General features: G+C 63.0%; 1 protein-coding gene and 1 long non-coding RNA gene across 3 annotated transcripts; one reads left to right on the top strand and one right to left on the bottom strand.

The window, feature by feature from the left end:
• Positions 1–746: 746 nt before the first annotated feature.
• On the top strand, positions 747–24,652 carry PLOD1 (procollagen-lysine,2-oxoglutarate 5-dioxygenase 1). Of its 2 annotated transcripts, none has more exons than XM_077899612.1 (19): positions 747–905; positions 7,703–7,794; positions 8,793–8,926; positions 9,256–9,419; positions 10,349–10,461; positions 12,265–12,328; positions 13,691–13,788; positions 14,632–14,733; positions 15,258–15,389; positions 16,778–16,899; positions 17,904–18,008; positions 18,366–18,491; positions 18,694–18,835; positions 19,396–19,509; positions 20,064–20,129; positions 20,570–20,674; positions 21,626–21,772; positions 22,419–22,544; positions 23,787–24,652. In XM_077899612.1, exons 1-19 carry the CDS (start codon positions 830–832, stop codon positions 23,940–23,942), a joined length of 2,184 nt encoding a protein of 727 aa, XP_077755738.1. In that variant the 5' UTR covers positions 747–829; the 3' UTR covers positions 23,943–24,652. The 2 variants fall into 2 exon arrangements, with proteins under 2 accessions (XP_077755738.1, XP_077755739.1); XM_077899613.1 differs by lacking the exon at positions 747–905 and adding an exon at positions 5,081–5,165.
• On the bottom strand, positions 6,444–15,384 carry LOC144314937 (uncharacterized). Its single transcript, XR_013380783.1, has 2 exons — positions 14,812–15,384; positions 6,444–8,944 (listed from the first exon to the last, which is right to left on the bottom strand). It is a non-coding gene; the product is annotated as an uncharacterized LOC144314937 (long non-coding RNA).
• Positions 24,653–25,438: the final 786 nt, after the last annotated feature.

Below are 25,438 nucleotides of genomic sequence, written 5' to 3'. Positions count from 1 at the left end.
GCCTCTGGAGCCTAATCTGCTGGAAAGAGGCTCCCAGATGTGTCTGAGGGCCTCTTCCAGGGAAGGGAGGATGCTTTCGCTTCTCAGAGCTGGATGCCCCAGGCTGGCATCTGCTCCAGGAGCCCTGGTTCTGGAAACCCTCGAGTGGTTTGTGGGGCTTTGAAGAAAGCCACTTCCCTTCCTTCCTTCCTTCCTTCCTTCCTTCCTCCCTCCCTCCCTTTCATTCATTCATTCATTCATTCATTCATTCATTCACTTAACGCGGAGGCCTCAGGAGCCAGACCTTCCTTGGCTCGAGGTTCCGTTCGTCGCCCAGGGACGCAGAGGCGGGTTAAGTGGTTTCCTTTTTTGGTAGATGCTGAGGCATCTTCTGCATGTCCAGCGGCCAGGGGGGACTCGCCAGGGCTGCGGATGCCTCCGACGCCCCCCGACACACACACACACACACACACACACACACACACACACACACCCCTGCAGGCCCCCGCCCGCTTCCCGCGGGGGAGGAGCTCCGGGAGGAGAGCGCGGCCCGGCGGAGGGACCCGGGAGCCGCCCCAGCTCCGGGCGAGCCTGCGGGGAAAGCCTTCCCCGGGGCGGCGGGGCGGGGGGGGGGAGCGAGAGCGGAGGGGGGCGGGGGAGGGGCGCGCGGGGAGGGGGGCGCGGGGAGGGGGCGGGGGGAGGGGCGGCGCGGGGAGGGGCGCGCGGGGAGGGGCGGCGCGACCCCGCCCCCGGGGCGGGCCCCGTGCGTGGCACCCCGGGCGGCCGGCCCCGTCGCGAAGTTTCCAGCCTGCGAGCGCCGCGGGGCCGGCAGGACGCGCCCGACCCGGCCATGCGGCCGCTGCTGCTCCTGGCCCCGCTGGGCTGGCTGCTGCTGGCCGAAGCGAAGGGCGACGCCAGGCCGGAGGGTGAGCGCGGGCGGGGCGGGGCGGGGCGGGGCGGGGCGGGGGCCGCCCGGGGGCCGCGGGTCTGCACGGAGGCCCGCGCTCCCAGCGGATCCGGCTGCGGCCACTTGGCCGGGGGCTCGCTGGCGACCAGGGCGGACCCCACTGCCCCACGCAGCCGGGAGGGAGCCGAGGGGCCGTCCACGGGGCTCGCGGGGCGCCGGCCCTCCGGGCTGTGCTCTTCCAGCGCCCCCCCCCCCCCTTTGCAGCTGGGAAACTAAAGTCGGGTGGATTCACCTGCCCTGGAGCCAGGAGGGGCACCCAGGTGTGTGTGGCTCAGGGGAGCGCCAGGCCGCACAGCCGCGGGGTGGGGAGTGGCCCGCGAGCCAGGTACCCTGTGGGGAGGCCTCTGTGGCCTGCTCCGCCCCCGCCCCCGCGGGCGGGTCTTACTCCCTCCAGGCCCCGCAGGAGCAAACGGGCTCAGACAGGTGCGCTGACTGCCCAGCGCAGGGCAGCCTTGGATGGCTGGGTGCTCTGCTGGACTCCACGGCTCTTATGGGTCCCCCGTCCTGAGTGGGTGCTGCTGCCCTTGGCCACCTCCAGGGCTGCCTGCTGAACCCCCGAGAGCCCCGGGGAGGGTGTAGACGGAGCAGCTCCAGGGAAGCCGAGCCACTGGCCGCACCTTCCTCCACCTTCCTTCCTGGGAACCTGGGAACCGACAGGGCAGGATGGTGGTATAGCAGACCCTACCAGGGGAGGGGATGGGAACCCCCATTTCGGAGTGTCTCCTTGGTCCCAGGTTGTGCCCAAAGCCACACATCTCCCAGTGGTAAAGCCTGTGGTAATTCTAGCCTGCAAAATGGGGGCGATGGTACCCGAGTCCTAGCGCTCTCGCCAGGATTCCAAGGGATGAGGCCTGCTGGGGAGGGATCAGCCCATCCTATGCAGGCATGTTCTTCCCTGGACTCAGCACTACCTGCTTTCCTGGAGTATCCCAGCAGGGCAGTACATCAGGTCAAAAAATCCAGTGAGGGAGGCGCTGAGCACAGGGCTGGGCTGGTGGTGTGTGCAAAAGGCCTGTGGCCTGGGCCCACTCGCTGGTCGGGAGCCAGGAGTCCTGTAATAGCGTTTGTTTCCTGGGCCTCTCTTCCCCTGCTTCTGCCAGTGTGGTCCCCGTCCATCCCCAGACCATTCCAGGAGATGAAACTCCTGCTGCCCACAAGGAGGCCTACAGAATTGAGTCAGAGGGACCAAATCAATGGCAGGGCCCCAGGTGCCCTGACCCCAGCAGCAGTGATGGGAGGGGACAGAGTAGACAGGAGGTAGCCCCCACCGAGGGAGGGTGCAGGACTCGGTGTGTCGCTGAGACGATCCAGGTAGAGCACCTGTAGGTAGTAAGGAGGTACTCGACTGAGGTTACCAGACCCGAGCTATATCAAGCCGCTGTCACGTTGAGGCTCTTTGCTTCCCTTACTCCATTCAGACCCTTTTGATAAGTAAGGAATCATTGGCTCCATTTTGCAGATAGCACGACCGAGGCCCCCGCAGGTTCAGTACCTGGTCTCCCGTCGCTGTAGGCGGTTGGAGGTGGAGGCGTTGACTGGGGCTCGGATCCACTGCTCATTTCTGCTGACCCCTGCCTGGGGGGTGCGGGCCGGGGGGCTGTTGCCTAGAGATGCCGTCCAGAGGAGCCTGCTCCACTTGCCCAGGCCCAGCTGAGGTGGGCCCCTCAGCCGCTGGCTAGGACGGAGTGGACCCCCTGACTGGTGTCAGGAGTGGGGGACACTCCAGCAGCCCCCGGAGAGGCCAGCGCCTCCCTCCCCTGGTTGGGCCTGGGACGCCCAGCGGTACCAGGTGGCTGGGATGGGGCCACCGCTGAGGAATGTTCCAGCGGGGCAGGTTCAGGGAAGCGCTCCTGGCAGCTTGTCCATCCCTGCAGCCACCCAGACACACACCGCTTGGGACACGGAGAGAACGAGAGAGTTTTCACTCCCAGCTTAGGGGAGGACACAGGCTCCTCACCTCGGTAGACGCCCAGTCTAGGGGGGAGATGCAACCCTCCTCCCATCGCTGTCCTCTCCCTGGGCTCCCGCCTGTCCCCGCGGCCTTGGCTTGGCCCTGGAGAGGAAGGACCATCTGGAGCCCCTGGCGGCCGCCCCCGCCCAGGTTGGTAGGGCGAGGGCAGGGCTTCTGGATCCTACTGTCCCACTCGGGGAGTGGAAAGGCCCCAGGGGCGAGGGTGACCCAGCTGGGCATGTGCACGTGTGTGTGTTGGGGGGCATGTCTGAGGAGGACCCGGGGAGTCAGCCTGGGCGCCCTGGGTGCCAAGTGCATGTCTCTGTCACACCCTGTTGATGGCTTCCGTTCCAGTTCGAGGCTGGGGTGAGGATGGAGGAAGGGGAAGGGGGAGGAGCTGCACTCATTGCCTGTCCCAGAGAGCGGGCCTGACCTGCCTGCGGGCCCCCGCCTGGCGCTGCGGGGGGAGGAGAGGCCTGGCTGCGGCGGAGCCCCCAGCGCCCCCTGGGACCCCAGGGAGGTGACTTCCTGCGCCCGCAGGCCCCCGCACCCGGGACCCCTCGGCCCGCACATGTCCTCCCCTCGGGGACGTTCCCTGTGACAAGGCCTGTGTGGCCGCGGCTGGGCCCTGCGCTCAGCACCTCACAGACACGAGCTCCTCCAGTCGTTGCCAGTCTCTGGAGCAAGGAAGGTACCGCCGTTGTCATGACCCCATCTCACAGATGAGGCTGTCAGGCCGCGCTGGGCCCGGTGCGGCCCTGGGTGTCAGGGAACCCCCTCCTGTCGTCGCCCTGGGCCGGGTGCCTGCCTCCTGACCGCGGAGCGTCCACGCTGCGGGTGCCGGCGTGGGTGCCAGAGTGGGTGCCGGCGTGGGTCCGCAGCATTCCAGAATGCCGCATGGGGAAATGGGGACATGGGGGACACGGGCGTGGGGAACCGCAGCCCATTCGCTTCCCGTGTCAAACTTCCATGACCTTCGGCGGCGGGGGCGTTACTTAGCCTCTCTCTGCCTCAGTTTCCACACCTGCACAAGGGGGGCAGGAACATCGCTGCCCCGGGGCTGTGGATGGCCACGTGTGAGAATGAATGTAACACAGTTTGCGTGGCACGTGGCGTCTAGTAAGGGCTCACAGGTGGCAGTGCCTACTGGACTCCCCTCCCCGGGCCGGGCCCCCCGAGGCCAGACAGTGCACACCCAGACATCCTGAGTCACACCCAGTCCCAGCCACAGGGAGGGGGAGGGAGGCCAAGGAAATGAAGATGTCAGTGTGGCCTGGGAAGGGAGAGGGGCAGGTCTGTGCTGGTGCGTCACCTGCTGGGCACCCCAACGCCACACCGGGTAAGGGGAGGAGATGATGGGGGCTTCCTGGAGGACTAAGACCTCTTGATGAGAAGGGACAAGGGGATGGGGCGAAGGCTGGGTTAGTGAGGCGTCTGTCGTGGGGTGAGCGGTGCTGAGAGGTAACCCCAGGGTCCCTTGGGGGCAGGGCCTGCCGATCATCCTCTGGCTGGGGACCCCCCCCCCCCCCCGTCCCCTGGGACCTGCATTGGAGCCCAGAGTCAGGACCAGGGATGGCCAGGATGAGAGGTTTCCAAATGTGGCTCGCCTCAGAAATCACCTGGGAGCAGTAGGAACAATCCCGCCTCCTGGGCCCATGCGAGACCCCAGGCCAGGGCCCTGGAGTCTGAGGTTCACAGCCTCCCTTGTGATGCTGTCACGCAGGCAGGATTGGGACCCTCCGGACCGGGTGGGTGATCTGGTCGGGTCCTCGGCCGGGGAGGCAGGTGCTAGATTTGTTCAGGCCCCAGGGGCGCACCTGCCACCATCCGGGGACACAGAAGGGGTAGGCTGAGCGGGTGGGGGTCCAGCGTGGCCTGCTGTCCTCTCAGCCACCTCAGCTGTGGTTTCTTCGGACGGACGGGGAGGCAGCCAGCTGGTCCCTGTCCAGGCCTGGGCGGTGTGTGCAGAGGTTAAGAGAGGGGACTCTGGATCCAGGCTTCTGTGTCGACATCCTGCTGCTACTACTTCCTGGCTCCCTGGGGCAAGTTACTCACCATGTCTGAGCCTTGGTTTCTTTCTTTTTTTTGTTTCTCTCTCTTTTTTTTTTTTTTTTTAAAGATTTTATTTATTTATTCATGAAAGAGGGAGAGGCAGAGACAGAGACAGAGGGAGAAGCAGGCTCCCTGCAGTGAGCCCGATGGACCCCGGTGGACCCCCGGGATCATGCCCTGAGCTGAAGGCAGCCGCTCAACCACTGAGCCCCCCAGGTGCCCTGAGCCTTGGTTTCTAAGCGTAGATTTGGGGGCGGGGGTGAGGGGTTAGGACCAGTAAAGTGCTTAGAACAAGGTCCAGCGTGTCGAAGGTGTTGGTAGAGGTGAGCCACTTTGTATGGTTATTTGGTAGAGGGGACTCCAGAGCGGAGCCTGGAGACGCCCACCGGTCCCCTCAGCCCTCCCCCTGCAGCCTGACTCCGGGAGCCCTGATCCAGCATCTTTCACAGACACACATGCTGGCTTTTTCCATCCATGAAATGTGACACTCTTCCTGTCGCTCTGCTGCCCGTGCCAGGGACCGGAGGGCCTCCGAGCTGGCGACTCTCCCCTCCTCACTTGGGGGGACACTTCACCATCCTGGGAAGAGCTTACGTGTGGGCAGCACCCCTGTCTTGGCCCCCGGGGTCTGGGGGGAGGCCTCCCCTCCACACCTGCCTGGTGAATCCCTCCCCCTTGCTCCCCAGGTCCCTGGGCCCACTTCCAGTGGATTCCTGCCCAGACCTGCTAGGCCACCCCCTGCCCTGGGGCCAGCGCCTGCCTAGCTCTGCCGCTCAGCCAGCTCCCCCCCACACCCCCCGCGGGACCCCTTTGTTCCTCCAGCCCCGGCTCCTCTTGCTTTCCCAGAGTCGGGTGTATGGGAAGGCCTGACGAGCCTGTGTTGGCCTGGCCACCGGGTGTGTCCGTTCACCCAGAAAAGCATCACGTCCCGGAGCCCAGCGAAGCAGCAGTGAGTGCGGCAGAGCAGGGGAGGGGGGGGTCCTGCCTCTAAGGGCAGGAGAGAGGGCAGGAGAAATCTGAGAAGGCTTCATAGAGGTGTTGACAGGGAAGGGGTGTCACTCTCACTGGTCTTGGGACTCGGAGGAAGATTAGAGAAAGGAGAGAGAGTGGGAGGGAGCCGGGGTAGAAGGCGAGGAGCCCCGGGGTGGTAGGGTCTTGGGCCTGCCGAGTGGGCACCCGGCCAATCAGGGAGGGCCTTGAATGCCGGAGCAAGGTGTTTGCCTCTCAGTGATCAGGACCAGTCCGAGCTCGTAGCAGGTGCCAGCAGCCCAGCGGGGTATCTGCAGGCCTGATCTCACTGAATTAGTCCGGCAGTCCTTGAGGTCTCCCCATATCCACGGTCTTGGTTACCTGCGGACAACCATGGTCCGGCAGCAGATGAGCCTCCTTCTGAGGACACGTCAGTACCAGCCCGACTGTCACGGTGCTGCATTCACCTCACCGCGTCTCATCGTGTAGGGTTGCTTGGTTTTTGGTTTTGTGATTTTTTTGAGAGAGAGAGAGAGAGAGAATGCATGCCCACGCACACACGCAGGTGGTAGCAGAGGGAGCGAGAAGCAGATGCCCCGCCGGGCAGGGAGTTCAGCAACAATGACTCAGGGCTCGATCCCAGGACCCCAGGATCTGGACCTGAGCCAGGGGTAGATGCTTAACCGACTGAGCCACCCAGGCACCCGTGCAGGGTATTTTTATTCTATTTTATATTGCAAATCGCTTACTGTGTCGAATTTATAGTAACTTTTTCATAGGTGTGTTCATATAGGAGAGAGCCTCGTATATGTGGGGTCTGGTACTATCTGCGGCTTCGGGCATCTACTGGGGTCTTGGGATGTGTCTTCCGTAGATAAAGGAGGGACTACTGTACTGTTGTTGTTGTTGTTTTTTTAAGTAGTCTCTATGCCCTGCGCGGGGCTCGAACTCATAACCCCCCAGATCAAGAGTCCTGTGCTGTACTGACCAGATGCTCCTTCTGTACGATCATCGTCCCTATTGTACAAAGTGGAAAACTGGGGCCCAGAAAAGTCAGGGCTTGTCCGAGTTCACAAAGCTGGGATTCTGACCAGGCAGGCCAGCTCCGGAGCCTTTGCCTCTCAGGTAACACAGCGTCAGATGGTGATCTGGAAGGGACTTTCCCAGGGCTCCCCGAGATGCAGCCTGGGGACTTGTTTCCAGCAGGTTCTATTGCAGAGGTGAAGCCTGAGAGAGGTCTCTTGTGAAAAGGCTCGTGCAGTTGCTATGGTCAAAGCTTAGGATTTCAAGTCGGTTCCCGCGGGGGGTGAAGTCCCAGGAGGCTCAGCAGGGAAGACCGCTGGGCTCAGTCAGCAGTGTGTGCCCGGGCCTAGGCGCGGAGAGTGGCGGCCGACCCTGCACTCGGGCCCAGCATCGGCCGGAGAGGTCCTCCTGGTGGTCGGTGTTTGGGGCCAGTCCTTGCCTCGGCCCTGGTGAGAGGCCAGAGCCCCCTGGATCCACTGAGACCCAGCCCCCCCAGATGCTAGGTCCAGGCGCCTCCTGTCCTGCTGGTCAGTTCCCAGCTGGACGCTCCCTGCAGGAGCCCCAGGAGACCCTGGTTCTGTCCCAGCTCTGTCATTAACCAGCTGGGTGACCGTCGGCACGTCCTTCCTACCTGGGCCTTGGGCCCTTGTCTGTAATGCGTGGACGTGAGGACACATCCTTCCAGGACTTGACACATCTGGGAACGAGCACCTCCTCTCCCCTGCTCCACTCCTGCTCACCACCCCCTTGTCTGTCCATAGACAACCTGTTAGTCCTCACGGTGGCCACGACGGAGACCGAAGGGTTCCGGCGCTTCAAGCGTTCAGGCCAGTTCTTCAACTACAAGATCCAGGTAAGGGGTGCCCGGGGGTGGGGGAATCCAGGAGCCGAGTTTTTGCCCTTCGCACACTGGGAGCCATAGGGAAGCTTCTGGAAGCCGGAAAGATGAGGATGAGTTAGGAAAAGCAAGAGGGGGAGAACACAATCAAAGTCTGGGGGGTGCTGGAGCTGGGAGTGTGGGGGGAACTGAGACAGGAGGAGGCTGTGGGGTCGCTCGCGTGAGGGGGTGTGGCTGGTAGGAGGCAGGGCCTGGGAACCAGCATCTCCACCAACGCCCCTGAGTCGTCTGGACACCTCAGCCGTGTAAACACTGCTGTAAAGAAACACGGGCCAGGGCCAGTCCCCCTGGCGTCTTCTGTCTGCTGTGTCTGGGGCTTAGCCCTGCAGGGAGACACCCCTCCTTTCGGCCGAGTGCCTCCTTCAGTCAGGCACAGTGCTAGGCGCCCGGGATAAAATGATGGAGGAGGCAGACGGTGGCACTGTCTACACAGCTTGCAATCGAGTGGTGTTCAGCCAGAAAGAAAACGGATTAGCACACATGAATGCGGGTTGAAGCAGAGGGCTGCTTCAGGCGTAGCTGGATCTAGGGCTTCAGGCTGCATGGTAAGGGCTTTGTCCTTCCATCTCTGGGTCCTGTCCTGTTGGTCTTCATTTGCAGACACGCGCTCTCTGCCACCAGCCAGACCCTCGTGCCCCAGCTTCCCAACCTTAGCAGAACTAGACCTCCTTTTCTTCATCCGAATTGCAGAGTCTCAGGGGAGACGCTGATAGGCCATAGGCTTAGGTCACAGGCCCAAACCCACGGCTCTGGGAAGGATGGTCAGGTCACGTGACCCGGAACCCGCACCCAGCCTGGTCAGCCTCACTCACTGTAGGGTGCTGTCCCCGCAGCGTAGGCAGGAGATGCTGGATAGACGGCGGCAGGCGTGGTCACTGTACCGGTGGGGGTGGAGGTGGGGCCTCAAGGTAGATTTTCGCCAAAAGCCCACGTGAAGGGGCCTTTCTGTGCAGGCACTGGGCCTGGGGGAGGACTGGACCGGGGAGAAGGGGACGTCGGCAGGCGGAGGGCTGAAGGTCCGGCTGCTGAAGAAAGCTCTGGAGAAGCACGCGGACAAGGAGGACCTGGTCATTCTCTTCACAGACAGGTAGGTGGCTGGGGGCTTCTGGGTAGAGAAATGGAATATTCTAGAATGAGGCCCTTGCGGGATGGCGGGGGTGAGGGGGGATCGCAATCTAAGGTTGCCTGCAGGTTTAGGGAGGCTGGGAGCCCAGAAGAGACCATGCCCTTTGGTGGTGGGAAGACGGGCAAGGGGGCCTGCCCGGGTCGGGTGAGCCGTGCTTCGAGTGTGAGGAGCGCATGGTGGGGTGGAAATGCTGCGGGCCCGGCCGGAGACGACAGGTGGCTCGGGATACAGCCGCCCGCGAGCCCCTGCCCACCTCTGCCCTGCCCCCGCTCTCCCCTCTGTGGCTGCAGTTATGACGTGGTGTTCGCGTCGGGGCCTCGAGAGCTCCTGAAGAAGTTCCGGCAGGCCAGGGGCCAGGTGGTCTTCTCCGCCGAGGAGCTCATCTACCCGGACCGCAGGCTGGAAGCCAAGTACCCGGCCGTGTCCGACGGCAAGAGGTTCCTGGGCTCTGGAGGTGAGGAGTCGGGGGTGCTGGGGTCCCTCGGCCGCTGTCAGGACCGCCCCGCTGCAGTCCACCTCGTCTTGTGAACACCCACAGCCACCCTCACCAAGCTGGGGCACCCCTGAATACCCTCCCTCGGCCCCCAACCCCCAGCCCATGGGCTGGTCACCCCACTCCCACTTGCGAAGACCTCTTGGCCGCACCCTTGGCCCCACTCCCTCGCCCTGCCGCCCTGCCAGCTTCTGTCCTCACCCCTTCCCGTTCCTTCCCTGCCCAGCAGCCAGGCACAAATCCATGTGCATCGCTCAGTGGTTTCCCACTGCGTGGGGAACAGTCTGCATTTTATCCTGGGTTCCTCCGTCTGCCCCCCCGGGTTCCTCTGTCTGCCCCCTGCAGCCTCGGTTTCCCATTGGCTGGGAGAGCGTGCCTAGTCGGGGCGGCCTGGTCCTGGCCCAGGGCTGGCGGTGTCCCCCCCCCACCCCCTTCTCTCCTCACCCGTCTGCACCGTGGCCAGGGGGCTGTGTGCACTTTTCCCTGTAAGCCACAGGCGCCGTGGGACCCTGGCCCAGCCTCTGCCCTTCTCTGGGCCACGTTTCCCAGATAAGTGTAGGCAGGGGGCTGCAGGCCTGTGCCCCACCAGCTCTGCTCCCGGGGACTGCTGGTCCGACCCACCCCCTCACCACCTACGTGGTGCCCGGCACCTGAGCTGTGCGGATCAGTGGGTACCGTTGACCCTGTGAGCTCAGCGGGAGCGTGTCACCGGGTGGCATTAGCTGGCAGGTGCTTTCAGCCTCTAGACGTCAGTCTCACTCAGTCCGGGAGGACTTCTCAGGGGAGGTAAAAGAGTGGGAGGTGAACGAGAGCGGATGCCAGGAAGAGGCGCCCGACTTAGGGCCCAGAGGCTGAGTGCTCTTCTCTGTGTGTCCCCCACCAACCCGCAGGCTTCATCGGCTATGCCCCCAGCCTCAGCAAACTGGTGGCTGAGTGGGAAGGCCAGGACAGCGACAGCGACCAGCTCTTTTACACCCAGATCTTCTTGGACCCTGAGAAGAGGGTGAGGGGCAGCGGGGAGGGCTGAGGAGCAGGGGCAGGGGAGGGGAGCTGTGGCATCTCGATGCTGGACCTTGATGCCGGGTGGGAAGCAGGGCCCCCGAGGCCTGGGCATCGACACCCCATCTGTCCATTCCCCGATTCCCTGCTGTATCCAGTGGCCACTTATTGGGCGCCCGTGTGAGACGCTGTCCGGCGCAGGGCAGGGGCGTGGCCGTGAATGGGACGCTTAGGGTCCCCACCTTCGTGGAGCCTCAAGTCCGGGAGGCGGGAGCATAGGACCTCGTGTTTGTAGTGATGGTGTTGAAAGGAACCGACGGGCTGAGTTGCCCCCGCCACCCCGTCTGGGGGGCTTCTGGGGGGCCGGTGAGGTCTTGGCCGGATCTGTGCCCCGACCTCTGAGCCTGTCTTGAGGAGAGGTCATTGAGGGGACTGAGGACGGTGTGTCGGGACCAGTGTCGCCCCAAACCAGCCAGTGTCCTCTGGGCGGCAGGGAACTCAGGGAGTTCTTTTTTTTTTTTTTTTTTAACATTTTAAAAAATTTATTTATTTATTTATTTATTTTTTTTCTTAAAAATTTTTATTTATTTATGATAGTCACAGAGAGAGAGGCAGAGACATAGGCAGAGGGAGAAGCAGGCTCCATGCACCGGGAGCCCGACGTGGGATTTGATCCCGGGTCTCCAGGATCGTGCCCTGGGACAAAGGCAGGCGCTAAACCACTGCGCCACCCAGGGATCCCTTTTTTTTTTTTTTTTTTTTTTTTTAAAGAGCTAAGCTTTTCTTTTTTTTTTTTTATTTTTTTAAATTTATTTATGATAGTCACACAGAGAGACAGAGGCAGAGACACAAGCAGAGGGAGAAGCAGGCTCCATGCACCAGGAGCCCGACGTGGGATTCGATCCCGGGTCTCCAGGAGGACGCCCTGGGCCAAAGGCAGGCGCCAAACCACTGCGCCACCCAGGGATCCCCATTTTTAAAAATTTAAATTCAACTTGCCAACATATAAAACTCGAGTCCTTGAACGGTCCAGATTCCTGGATTCTCGCCTGCTTATCCCTCAACCCCCATCAGCTCTGTGCTGTGTGACCTAGGGCGAGTCACCTTCCCTCTCTGGGCCTCAGTCTTCATCATCCACAAAATAAGGAAATGGAGCGTTTGGACTTGCGCAGTAGAAATGTGAACTTTTAAACTCGGTCCTTCCTCCTCCTTCCCCTTTGCCTCCAATGACGTCACTTGCAGAAGCCCAGGGATGAGGGCCGAGCCTAGCGTGCCACTTGCCTTCCTTGGCCTGGCCCAGGGCTCCGTGGGGCCCAGCTAAGTCTTAAAGACGCAGCTTTCTGTTGGAGAGAACAGGGGACCTTGGGGCCGGGCTCCTGGGGTTCGAATGCCAGCATAGCCAGTTATTAGCTGTGTGACCTTAGGCGAGTTATCCAACCTCTCTGTGCCTTGGTTTTTCTTAAACCTGTGAAACCTGTAGGGATGGCGGTACTTTCCCGTAAGGAAAAATCCATGTGTCGTGTGGATTAAATTAACTAATGTACCTGCAGTACTTCGTGATTGACAGTAAAGCAAAAAACTAGCATCTGTTACAGTGATTGTTCTACTTGAACCGGCTGTTTCCTTAGTTACCTTCCGATTCCGAAAGTCCCCAGTTCCCTGCGAATAGAGCCACTGCACCCATAGGTCCCAGGGCTCCTGGCTGCCCTGGTGTGACAGGGAGAGGAAGTAGCAGAAGTGGGAGGGCAGGTCCCCCACCCTCGGCCAGGCCCGTCCCTGCTGCAGCCTGGTGTCCTCTCTCCTGCAGGAGCGAATCAACATCACCCTGGACCACCGCTGCCGTATCTTCCAGAACCTGGATGGAGCCTTGGGTGAGTGGCCCCACAGGGTGGGGGGGATCCTGAGGGGGATGCCAGGAAGGAGGTGAGGATTCCAGGCAGGACCTGGACCCGAGGAGGAGAAGGAGGAGGAGGATGGGCTGGTTCCTGCATGGCTTCTGTGCCGGGAAGTCGCCTGCTGCATCTCAAGGGCCCCACCTGGATGTCCCGGGGCAGAGCTGTGTTTCTGTGGGGTCGAGGATGGAGGGCCCAGGGGTCACTTTAAGAGCCTGCGGGATGCTGACGCAGGGGGCAGCCGCTCGCTGCGGGTACCTGCCCCTGCCCCACAGCTGTGGTTCTTAACAGGTGGGCCTGCTTCCCCTCCTTCCTGCCCTCCCACCGCCCAAGTGAAGGCTTCCTGGGCTCTCGTGGGGGCTGAGCTGACGGGAGGGTGATGGGTGGCTTGGGAAGTGGAGAGGGTGCCCGGTCCTTTAGAACCAGAAGCACCGTTGGGCCGGCCCTAAACCCATGACTGCTCATGACATTCCTTGGCCTGTCTTCCTGGGTGACCTCAGGCAAGCCTCTCTCTCTCTCTCTCTCTTTCTCTCTCTCTCTCAAGCTCAGTTTTCCCATCTTTAGTTAGGTCCAATCACTGATTGGTGATTTTATGGGGTAGATGGAATCTTACTTTTTGAAAAATCTAATGAGCCCTATGGCTCCCTCCTTGGGACGGTGTAGAAACATCCGCACCCTTCTGTCTGTGGCTCCCGGGAGTGCACGGACGTACGTTTAGAAGCCGAGTCCTGAGCATTTCTTGGGGGAGCGAGGGCCCCCTTGCATGATCACCCACACAGAGGGCCTCCCTCCTGGCGTCTTCCAGGCCTCTGACGAGAGGCCCCTCTGCCTTTATAACTGTTGGGCAGGGGACAGGCGGCTTCTCCTGGTGTCTCACGGGGTCAGAGCAAGGGGGTTAGGGTCCTCCCGAGTTGCTCTCTCCACCGCACAGGATCTGTCCCCGACCCTGCCCCGGACTTCCACATGGGCCGGGGTGTTCTCCCTGCCGCTCCGCCCGTCTCCCAGAGCAGCTGCCCCCGGGCACTGTGCCCGGGCTTCTCTGAGCTCTTGCTGGACCTGGGATGTTTCAGGACTCGCTGTGTCCTGTCCCCTGCTTCCGGCTCAAAGAAGTCCTCACAGTAAATCCTAGGGACTGCCGTGGGGTCCACGCTCCCCATGGGCAGGCGTGATGCTAAGCGCTTGCCCCACACGGAACCCTTGCACTCCTACCCCCATTTTACAGATGAGGAAATGTGGGGTTCGAAGAAGCGCTATAACCCCGAGCACGCCCCGAGTGGGAGCTAGGATCTGAGCCCGGTCCCGGGCCTGATGCTGGGTGTGTCTGTGCTCTCTGATCCCCAGATGAGGTCGTGCTCAAGTTTGAGATGGGCCACGTGAGAGCGAGGAACCTCGCCTACGACACCCTCCCGGTCCTGATCCATGGCAATGGGCCCACCAAGGTAGAGAGCGGCCCCAGCCCCTGGGGGGAGAGAGGGGGCGGCCAGAGGCCCGAGTGTGCTCCACCCCGAGTGTGCTCCACCGTGAGCCCACAGCTTCTCCCTGGGGGCAGAGCCACCCCCCTGCCTCTGTCCTCACAGCTGAGTTCAGCGTGGTGCCTTGTCTCCTTCCTGTGGCTGTGATGGTCCTCCCTGCTCAACCTCGGGGCGCAGAGGAGGTCCCTGTCCCCAGCTGGGCCTCCGCTGGGCTGCCCCAGGCATCCGTACCCCGTCGTCCCAGGGCAGACTTGTTTCTTCATGCAACAAATGTTTACTGAATATTTGCAGCAGGACACAAGGCACAGTCAGTCCTGAGCAGCACAGACTGGTTCCTGTGCTCTTGGAGCTCAGAAGGGGCTGGGGTGCAGGCCAGACCCCATGGGGCCTGGGGGGCCAGCTCTGGCTCACAGCACACTGCTTCAGGTGTGGTCCGCGGCCCCCTCCGTGCCCCCACCGGGTCAGAATCACGTGGCCCGGAGAGAACGGGGGGAGTGTTAAAGCAGATCTCCCGCCCCACTTGGGAGCTGCTCAGTTGGACTCTCCGGGCTGCTGAGGGGGTGTGGGGGGGACAAGCCGTCTGCATTGGCTCCAGGCAGACCCAGAGACGAAGGGGTGTCAGGGTGCCGGGTCCCACCTCTGCCCTCAGAGCAGTTTTGGTGATCTCCAAAGGGAACGGAATGTTCCCTGCAAAACCTGCTGCAAATAAAGTCACCTTCCTGCCCCCAGGGGCGAGGGGGACGTGACTCTGGTTACAGATGGGAGGGGCCGGCCCGTACCCCGCGTCTCAGCCCCCATGTCTCCCTGCAGCTGCAGCTGAACTACCTGGGCAACTACATCCCACGCTTCTGGACCTTCGAGACGGGCTGCTCCGTGTGTGACGAGGGCCTGCGTAGCCTCAGGGGCATTGGGGTACGGCTGCCAGACAGGAGGGGCCCGAGCCTCTTGGGCGGGGAGAAGACGGTCTTTGGCGGGAGGTAAAGGGCTCACCTTTCTGTCTGGGGTTCCGTCTTCCTCTTCACTCCAGCACCTCCTCTTGGAGGCCTTCTCCGCTTACATGTGCTCCAGCTCGCACCCCCCTCCCCTCCCGGCCATGCCAAGTCCTGGCTCCTTCAGCTTGAGTCGTCTCCCACAGGCCTGTCACCTCACCGACCTTCCTCCTCGTCTGTAGCTCACTTGAGAGCCGAGCCAGCCGGGCTCTCCGCCAGCGGGCCGGCAGCTGGTCCCGGATCCAAGTCTAGGCTCAGTCTGCCCAGCAGGGGCCTCCTCCTGCTGCTTTCTGCTCCCTGCCTCGGCCTCCCCCCTCCCCCCGCCCAGGCCCAGGCCCCTCTCCTGCGAAGTCTGCACCCCTCTGGCTCTGCCTTGGGCTCCCTCCGGCCACCCAGGGGCTCAGCGGTGGGCCTAGCCAGACCCTGTGCCGCCCTGTCCCCATGCAGGAGGAAGCTCTGCCCACGGTGTTGGTTGGCGTGTTCATCGAACAGCCCACGCCGTTCCTGTCCCTGTTCTTCCGACGGCTGCTCCGCCTCCACTACCCCCGGAAGCAGATGCGGCTTTTCATTCACAACCACGTGAGTAGCAGCGCTGCCGGGGTGGCGTGTGGCTCCGGCGAAGGCCCAGGCTCACCGGGCGGCCTGAGGCACCCAAGCACTCGCGGCAGCGCCGCCACCTGGGCCGAGTGGACGCGGTGGGCAGTGGGCGGCGTCCCCGGATGGCCTGACCTGAGGCCGACTGGCTGGGCTCCAATCCCAGCGCCGCTGCTCGCGTGGGCTGCGTGACCTTGGGTGCCTCCTGCCTTCTGTGCCTCAGTTCTCTCATCTAAGTAGGGGTAGGGTAGTGCCGACCGTGTGGGCCCGTGGAACACGGGTGCCCACCACGGGTGGGGAGGCGCATGACAGGTGCCCCTAGCCACCGTGGGCGCGGGTTCTCTCCCTGCCTCATCCATCCCTCGTGATTTGGTTCCCAGGCAGATTGGTTTCCATTCCCTGTGTCCCTCCTGGGGAACCGGGCAGGGCCCTGCGCCTGCTGCTCTGGGGAGAGGCCCCTCCGTCCCTCCCTCTCCTTCCCGCTGCATAAAGTCCCACCTCGGCCTTTGCTTACCCCAGTTTCCCTAACTGGGGCGCCAGGCACACCCTCCAGTCCTCCCGGTTGCCAAGGCTGCTTCTCTTCCTTAACGTTCTCTGGGCCGCCCCGGCTGGCGTCACCCCTTCTGAGACGTCTCAGCCCCGAGGGGCTGCACCTGTGCCCAGGGCCCCACGCATGGCCCCACCTGGGTCTCAGACGTTCACTCAGCTGTGCTGCCTGGAAACAGGGAGAGGGTATGGGCCCGGCCCCGGGAGGCTCCAGTTTCCCTGCAGACATGAAACAGGGCACCCGTGAGGGGTGACTTTGTGACTTGGCGCAGCGGAAGAGAGCCGTCACCGGCGGCCTTTGAGGTCCATCCGTGTGCTCCATCTGACTTGTGGCAGTGACCCCGTGGGGGAGGGCAAGTGGCTTGTTCCAGACCACGCAGCTAATGGTAGCAGAGCCGGGCTTTGCTCTGGATCCTGAGTTTGGTTCTAAGGATCCTGCTCCTTCCGCTTCCTCATCCAAGGAGCCCGGGTGTGGGCTCTTGTTTTGCCACGTGCGGGGTCACCTGGAGCATTTTGCACCGAGGCAGCTTCCTGGGCCGCACTCTGGACCAGAATAAATGACTCTGCATATGGGGCCTGTAGGGTTGGGGGTACTGTCCCCAGTGACGGAGGGTGGGCCTGGCCTGATCAGGGGAGGGTGGTCAAGGGTGGCTGGGGATGGGCACTCTGGGCAGAGGGGCTTGCAGGGGCAGAGGTCTGGAGTTAGGAAAGCCCGTGTGTGGCGCCTGCCGGGCATGAAGGGGAGCGGCCTGCAGTAGCCGAGGGTGCTGTGGCCCTGGGGGTGGGACCTGTGTTCCCTTCATCACCTTCCCACCCCCTACCCCTAGGAGCAACACCACAAGGCTCAGGTGGAGCAGTTCCTGGCAGAGCACGGCAGCGAGTACCAGTCCGTGAAACTGGTGGGCCCCGAGGTTCGGGTGGCAAATGCTGATGCCAGGAACATGGGCGCGTGAGTTGGGGGCCAGCGCGCCACGGTTGTCTCCAGGAGCGGGAGGGGACCGGGTGGGGGTGGCCATGGTATCAGGAGCATCAGGCCAAGAGACAGCATTCAGAAGTCTGCGTGTGTCCCCAGCAAGTCCCTGCCCCCCCTTGCCCCAGCATCCCCATGTGTCAAATGGGGAAATGGTCTCTGCCCTGCTGACCCGGGCGCTCCTGGGTGGGGCTGAGCAGTGTCATTTGGGGGCAAGGAGAAGTCAGAGAAAGACGAAGAACCGTGGGGTCAGAAGTGGATAAATGCTGACAGACCATCTCTGATTTTTCCCTTATTACTCAAACGAGTAGAGTAATCCGTGTTGGCCGCGCGAGGACGGGCCCAGCCGGGGACGGGAGGTGGCTGAGCCCTGTGCTGGCGGCGCCACGGCCGTGACTGTGCCCCCACGTTATGTACGGACGCTGCAGTATGAATTTCGTGGGGCTTCTGCATCACTTCGTTTCATTTTCGCCCCCCAACCGTTTAAAAATGTCAAATGGTCCTGAGCGCATGAGCCGCCCGACCCCAGGCGGCGGGCTGGCTTTGGACCACGGACTGGTTTGCGCAGCCCCGGGCCAGACAAAAAGAGCACGTGTTTGTAAGGCTTTGGGTCCGGGGAACCAGACTGTGCTTCCGAAGGGCAGGACCCGTTGGCGCCCCGGCCCGGGGCAGCGTAGGGACCTGTCGGGGGCCGTGCTGTCCCCAGCACCGCAGTTTGCAGAGCACCTGGCGCCAGTGGCCGAGTGAGCTCTGGGGGTTCGTCTTCTGGCCTCGCAGCTCAGGGTTTGGGTCTCAGGGCCAGGGGGCTGCGGGTCCCAACCTCACCGGGCGGGCCTGAGCCCTCTGAAGACCCTTGGCTGGCTCCCTGAGCTCGTGGAGGGGGCGGGCCTGGGAGCACGGCCGCCGGGCCGCTCCGGGACCCTGGTCAGTGAGAGGCTGGCGCCAGAGCCCCAGCCGCGCTGACCCGGGGACCCGGCCTGCAGGGACCTGTGCCGACAGGACCGGGGCTGCACCTACTACTTCAGCGTGGATGCCGACGTGGCCCTAACTGAGCCTAAGACCCTGCGCCTGCTGATCGAGCAGAACAAGTGAGGCTGGGGGGTGCCCACGGCCAGCAGGCAGCCCCTCCGAGCCCGGGCTCCCCTCCGGGCCCGCCCTGCCTGCCTTCTCTGCCTTCACCTGGGGCCCCCACCCTGGGCTGGCCGCAGCCCTGCACCCCCGCCTCGGTCCAGCCTGTTTCCCCCTCGCTGCCGCACCTCCTGCCTCTGCTCGGCTCCCGCTGCCCATCGCAGGGGCCCCCTACCGGCTGGCCAGGCCCCACCCCAAGGGGCTGGCAGGTTGAAAGGCGTCCTCTCCATCCCCGACCTGGTCGGATCTGCCCCAGGCTCCCTGGGCAGGGGGCGGGGGGCGCAGAGGGACTCCCACTGAGGTGCTCCCTTCCTCAGGAACGTCATCGCGCCTTTAATGACCCGCCACGGGAGGCTGTGGTCCAACTTCTGGGGCGCGCTGAGCGCAGATGGCTACTACGCCCGCTCCGAGGACTATGTGGACATCGTGCAGGGGCGGCGTGTGTGAGTACCTGCGGGATGGGGACCCCTCATCTGTCTCCCCCAGTGGACCTGTCCCTGTTGCCCTCGAGTTCCTGCTGGGCCCGAGGCAGGGGAGACACACAAAAGGACTTCCCGACAGCTGTCCTGGGCCCGGGCGCCCTCCCAGCCTTGACTTCCCCGTCCCCAGCCTGTGGTCCCCTCCATCTTCCTTTCTCATTCTCAGTGGCGTCTGGAACGTGCCCTACATCTCGAACATCTACCTGATTAAGGGCAGTGCCCTGCGGGCCGAGCTGCAGCACACGGACCTGTTCCACCACAGCAGGCTGGACCCCGACATGGCCTTCTGTGCCAACATCCGGCAGCAGGTCAGCCCAGGCTGCGCAGTAGGAGGCCGTCTCGATGGGGAGGTGTCTCTGTTGCCTCACACCTGGAGATGTCAGGGCCTGGGGCGTGGGGGTACCTGGGACTCCAGGCATGGGAGCCGGCCCTTGGGGACCCAGTTTCTGCACCCATCTGCTTTATTTACATTTTTACCAGGGCCGGAAAAAACTAAACTTTCCACCTAAATACACTCCAGGCGCCCAGGAGACACCCTGCCCTACCGGCTGTGCCCCACCCAGTGTGTCCCCACGGTTACCGTTTCAAGGTGGCAGCGTGGTGACGTTTCGCCAGGCCCAAAACTTGAGGATCGGACGCCATCCTTTGCTTTTACACATTTGTTCTTCTCTCTCCGTCCGGTCCTCTGGGAAGCCTTCCTTCATTGTGCCCCTCGTCAGGCCTGGGCTGGGTGCTGGGGAGATGAGATGGGGCGACCCTCACGCGGTTCCCTGACCACCAGCTTCCCGGGCAGGGGAGGCTGCAGCCGAGCCTTCGGGGGGCGTGCGTGGGGCTGGGGGCGAGTGTGCATCCGGCCTGTTCTCCCCAGGATGTGTTCATGTTCCTGACCAACCGGCACACCTTTGGCCACCTGCTGTCCCTGGACAGCTACCAGACCAGCCACCTCCACAACGACCTGTGGGAGGTGTTCAGCAACCCCGAGGTGAGGCTCAGCTGGGTGGGCGGCGGGGGGAGGGACCCCAGTGACTCTGCGGTGGGCGGGGGGCCTCCTGCACTGCTTGAGAAGGGCTGGCGCCCCTGGGGCCACCCTGGGGACAGAGCTGCGTTAGGGTGAGGAGGGGAGGGCCCTGCAGAGGCAGCGCCGTCTAGTGGCGGAGGAGGGAGCAGGATGAGGCCCTGGCCTGTGGACCGTCTGCGGTGACTTGGCTGAGCCTCTCAGTCTTTGGGGCCTCTGTTGTCCCTTCAGTGGATACACTGCCCCAGCCTCGCTCGCTGCGGGGGGTTGGGGGGTCATGAAAACCAGAGCGAGAGCAAGTGTGGACAGCATTCTTGGACGTAGTGAGCGTGTGGCACACACACGCACACACGTGTAGGTTCATGTGCAGACCCAGCTCTCACGGGCACACAGTCACCCTCGTCGCACGGGGCCCCGGGGGAGGAACCCCCTCTTAGAGCATCTCGTGGAGCTGGGCAAAGAGTGAGCCCTGCTGGCCCAGGCCAGGCCTGAGGAGCCCAACTGCCCTCCCCACACCCCAGGACTGGAAGGAGAAGTACATCCACGAGAACTACACCAAAGCCCTGGCCGGGAAGCTGGTCGAGATGGTAAGGACGGGGCACCTCTAGCATCTGCTGAGGGGGATGAAGGGCAGAGGGAGGAGACCACTGCCCCAGGGGAGGACGGGAGGCACCACTGGGTGCTCGGGCTGCGCTTGGGCAAGAGAAAGGGTAGTAGGATGGCCCTCCTGCTGGTGCTTCCCAGCCGGAGTCTGCAGGGGCCTTGGGACCTTGGGTTTCCCCTGCAACCCAGGCGAGGAGGAAAGACATCCCCGAATGTGCTCTCCGCTGTGGAGAGTAGCGAGAAGCTGCGGGGCCCGGAGCCCGTGAGGGGCCTCGGCCGGGAAGGGCTGGCGCCCAGCTCCACGGCCTTCCCCGACCAGGCTGCAGTGAAGGGCCTGGGCTGCATGGGAGGCCTTGCCCCGGGGGGCCGGGGGAAGGGGCAGCGGGGCCCTTGGAACCTGGCACTGAGTCCCCGCCCTCCCCAGCCTTGCCCGGACGTCTACTGGTTCCCCATCTTCACGGAGACAGCGTGTGACGAGCTGGTAGAGGAAATGGAGCACTACGGCCAGTGGTCTCTGGGAGATAACAAGGTGGGGTGGTGCTGGGGCTTGGGGCCTCCGCACACACCTGCCCTCGGGGCGCTCTTCCCTGACCTGGCCAGCCTCTCTGGGGCTCTTCGGATGGGGGCCCTGGCACTTAGGAGTCTAAGGGCATCGCGATGGGATGGAGCGGGGGTCTCTAAGCTGCCTTCACCCTCAGTTGCTAGGTTTCCAGTTCCTGTTTCGTGATTAGGATGATTTAGCTTTTCCTTCACCAGACTGAGTGTGTAACGGGGGAGGGAGGAGCCGCTGTGGGATGAGGGAGGGTTGGGAACATCCCTGCCACACTCATCAGAAAGCAGAAGCAAGTGGCTTGTGGGCTTGAGAGGCTGTGTGTTCCCCGGAGGAGGAATCCTGCACCTGTGCTCATCCTGGAAAGTGCAGGGCAGGAGGGCAGAGGGGGCCAGGAGGGAGCCTGGAGGGAGAATCTTGAGCAGATTCCACTCCATGCTCAGCGTGGAGCCGACGTGGGGCTCGATCCTACAACCCTGAGGTCATGACCTCACCCACTGAACGCCCCAGGCACCCCAAGTTCAGGGAGCATTTTTATTTTTATTTTTTTTATTTATTTTTTTTTCAGGGAGCATTTTTAAATTCCTTTTTTTTAAAGATTTTATTTGAGGGATGCCTGGGTGGCTCAGTGGATGAGCATCTGCCTTTGGCCCAGGGCATGACCCCTGGGACCCGGGATCGAGTTCCACGTTGGGCACCCTGCATGGAGCCGGCTTCTTCCTCTGCCTGGGTCTCTGCCTCTCTCTCTCTCTGTGTCTCTCATGAATTAATAAATAAGATCTTAAAAAAAAAAAAAAAAGATTTTATTTGAGAGGGAGAGAGCGCATGTGCGCATGAGCAGCGGGGAGGGGCGGAGGGCAGGCAGAAGCAGGCTGCACCCCGGCGGCCTCTCCGAATCCCGCTTACCCCGCCCTCCTTGGTCACCTCCAGGACAACCGCATCCAGGGCGGCTACGAAAACGTGCCAACCATCGACATCCACATGAACCAGATCAGCTTCGAGCGGGAGTGGCATAAGTTCCTGGTGGAGTACATCGCCCCGATGACGGAGAAGCTCTATCCGGGCTACTACACCAGGGTGGGCGCACCAGGGAGGCAGCGGCTGCGAGGCAGTGGGGGGACGGGGGCGGGGTGGCAGTGGGGAAAGCAGAGAGCGCAGTCCCCAGTCCCTCTCTGCTTCAGGGAGAGGCCTGAATATTTGGTCTCCAGGTGGGAGTGAGGCCTCCCCCCACACTGGGGGTGGGTGTCAGCTTCTGGAAGAGTCCAGAGTGGGGGCAGCCCACCTCGTCACCCCCCTGACTCCTCCCCCACGTCCTTAAATCCCGCCTCGGCGACACCTTCCTCTGGGGCTCTCCACTGAGCACCTGGCGCCTGCCCCTTTAGCTTTCCCCCTCCTTCCTTCCCTGTCACTGCCTCACACACACGTTTTCTCCAGACACCTGCCTCCGCCTGCCTAGTAGCCACCGAAGGTTGTCAGGGTTAGATACAGTCCCTCCCTCCACCCCCTCCCTCCACCCCCTCTCCTTCCCTTCCTTCCCATCCTTCTGTCCGGTCCTCCCCCTGCACATTTTTTCTGACAGCCTCCCCGGGGCCAGGCACTGGGGAGCGCAGCGTGAAACCTGCCCTCAGGGTGCCAGCGTCCCGTGAGGCCAGCGGGGGGGGGCCCTTCTGTGCACCCCTGCCTCTCCTCTTCAGCGGCCCCCCCCCTGCTTCCCCCGACACAGGCCCAGTTCGACCTGGCCTTCGTGGTCCGCTACAAGCCCGACGAGCAGCCCTCGCTCATGCCGCACCACGACGCCTCCACCTTCACCATCAACATCGCCCTGAACCGGGTGGGCGTGGATTACGAGGTGAGCAGCTCGCAGGGCCGCTAAGCAGGCAGCGGGGCCCGGGGACCCAGCGCCACAGAACCTGAGAGACAGGGTGCCCGCCCGGCTGCGGGAAGGGGAAGGCCTCCGTGCTGTCGGGAGGGAGGGAAGGAGAGGCCTTTAGATGCAGGGGCACAGGAGGTCAGAGGTCGGGCTGCGTGGACCTGGGGCCCGCCCGCCAGCTCTGGGACCTCAGGCATGTCCCTTAGGCTGTCAGTCTGCTGGTGTCTTAGACGGGGAAACGTAGAGCGCCCTGCGTAGATGCTGCGAGAATCCCATGAGCTCGGGGACGCCCAGTAAGCACCCAAGGCCGAGAGCCGTTCGTGGTGAGGAGTTTAGGGTTTCTGTAATTCTTGGAAGTGAGAGGGCTGCTTTGAGAATGGGGGGACCGGGTCAGTCCGGGTGTGGGGCTCAGGCTTGTGGCTGGAGGAGAGAGCTGGGGAGACCAGGAGGACGTGGCGGGGAGAGGGCACAGTTCCGGGGACCTCAAGCCCCCACGGGAGGCCCCTGGGTGTGACTCATTCACTTACTCCCTCCATGAGCTGCTGTTTCTAAGTGTTTCGGGGACTCAGGCCTGGGCCGGCCGCGGCAAAACACACACGTACAAACACCTCTCACATTTTTGAGAGTTCACCATGTACGAGGGGCTCTCCTAAGGGGACGATTTTGTCCTCCCTACCCCCGGGGGACATTGGCAATATCCGAAGACATTTTCGGTTGTGAAACCGTGGGGGTGCTGCTGGCAGCTAGCAAGGAGAGGCCAGGGTGCCCAGGACAGCCCCCCAGCAAGAGAGAGTTACCCGGCCCCTGGCGACGAGGGCTGTACAACAGCACACACGTACTTAGTACCACCGAGTGGCGCACTTAGAAAATGTTTCCAACGGGAAAGTTTATGCCACGTGTTTTTTGGCTCAATGGAAAAAAAAAAATCTTCTGGCCACAGATGTCCACGCAGTGCTGAGGCTGAGAAACCAGGCCCTCAGCTCCTACCTTGTCTCATCTCAGTGAAGCCTCATGACCCTGCGAGTTTCCCAGAAGGGGGAACTGAGGCCCGGGGGTCACAAAGTAAAGCACATCACTGATGTGTGCCCACGGCTGCCTGGCTCCAAGGCCCGCGCTGTCCCTGCAGGGCCACTGGGCTGCCTGGGCTCGGAGGGGCTCAGACGGCCGTGGAACGGGGGCAGGGCCCGGCCTCCGGTAGGACTGACGCTTCCCATCTTCCAGGGCGGGGGCTGTCGGTTCCTGCGCTACAACTGCTCCATCCGAGCCCCACGGAAGGGCTGGACCCTCATGCACCCCGGGCGACTTACGCACTACCACGAGGGGCTCCCCACCACCAGGGGTACCCGCTACATCGCCGTGTCCTTCGTCGACCCCTAATTGGCTGGGCCGGGCCACCTTGGACCTCTGCGTCTTTGCCAACAACCACTGCCCAGCAGCTCCTGGGGCCCCGTGCTCCTGGCCTCCAGGCTCCTGACCTCCATCCACTGCTCTTGGAGCTGCCATCGGAGAGATCTGGCCCCGAGCCAGAGGCGGAGCCCACCCCCTCGGCTGGGGCTTCCCTGGTGCTCCGGGCCCAGCCCACGGAGACACTGTTCCTGCCCAACGCTCTGTAGCAACTCGTCCTCTCCCACCGTCTTCCTGAAAGGCCCAGGCCTCTTCCTCTGCTTTTTCCGTGGGCGGGACTCGAGCGGAAGGGGGGCTCAGCCAGCTGCCCAGAGCCCTAGGGGTGAGAAGGCGGCCCCCAGCTTCTCCCAGCAGAGCTGCAGCCCCAGGACTTCTGCTACAGGCTTGGGGCAGACACAGAGACCTGGATCAGATCCCAGCCCCCGTCCCGCCCCCCGGGGCTGCTGAAGCCCCTTCCTCCATGGCTCCCATCGTGGGAGCGAACGTTGTTCCCTGGAGATGATGACTCAGAAAATCTCCCGGGGAACGGGACAGCTGTCGATGCCACAGCTCCATCCTCCGCGTGGGGGGAGGGATTGCAACGTGCACGCACTGCAGTGGATCGCCCTGTCCCGGATGCCCCCCGAGAGAGGAACAGACAGTCGGAAATAGGAGAGTTTCTATTAAAGGTCATTCAAACCACAGAGTTGGGAGATCCTGGGGGCGGGGGGACCGGGGGGGGGGGGGGCGAGTGTGCACGTGTCAGGGCGAGTATGTCCACGGGGAGGTGTTTAAGGGCCGGTGACTGGCAAGGAAGGCTGTGTCAGCAGTCTTGGTGACTTGTGTTTCCCAAACGCAGTCGTGTGTGTCCCCTTGTCATTCACGTATTCCGCAAAGCCTTACACGTGAGCGCGGTGCTGGTCGCTTGGGGTGCGATCGGCGCCAAGTGCCCCCTCCTCCCCGGGGCCTCTGCTGACCACCCTCCCCGCAAACAGGCCGGAGAGCAGAGCACTCCTGGTGGCCCGCGCCCTGCCCTGGACAGACTCCCCGGGCACTGATGACGCCTCGGGCGCTTACTAACGGGGCGTCTGTCGGTCGCGCTGCGGGCTGGGCGTGGCCCGGTTCAGGCACCCAGCGCTGCGGACCGGGCGGCTGCCGCGGCTTTCGTAGGCGAGGCCTGGGGGCTCGGGGAAGCCGAGGAAGCTCTCAGAAGCCCGTGGTGAGGGGCAGCGGTTTGAATATGATTTTGCTAGACGTCTGGTCCCTCCACACACACACACACCCCGGCCCTGCAGTCGGCAGCGGGGACGAATCTCAACTGCAGCTCGGTTCACAGTGACTCAGTGTGATAAGCGCCCGGTGGCTGGAAAACCTGCGCGTAGCGGGAAGCACCAGTGTTTTGTGCGATGCTGCGCCTCTTCGCTGAGGTGATTTCTTTCCCCAGGGGATATTTGGCATTATCTGAAGTCATTTTTGGTTGTGACATCCAG

The sequence above is a fragment of the Canis aureus genome, chromosome 5, assembly GCF_053574225.1.
Source record: "Canis aureus isolate CA01 chromosome 5, VMU_Caureus_v.1.0, whole genome shotgun sequence".
Lineage (NCBI taxonomy): Eukaryota > Metazoa > Chordata > Mammalia > Carnivora > Canidae > Canis > Canis aureus.
Note: the sequence above shows the minus strand (reverse complement) of the source record. Positions and strands in the feature narration are given on the sequence as shown.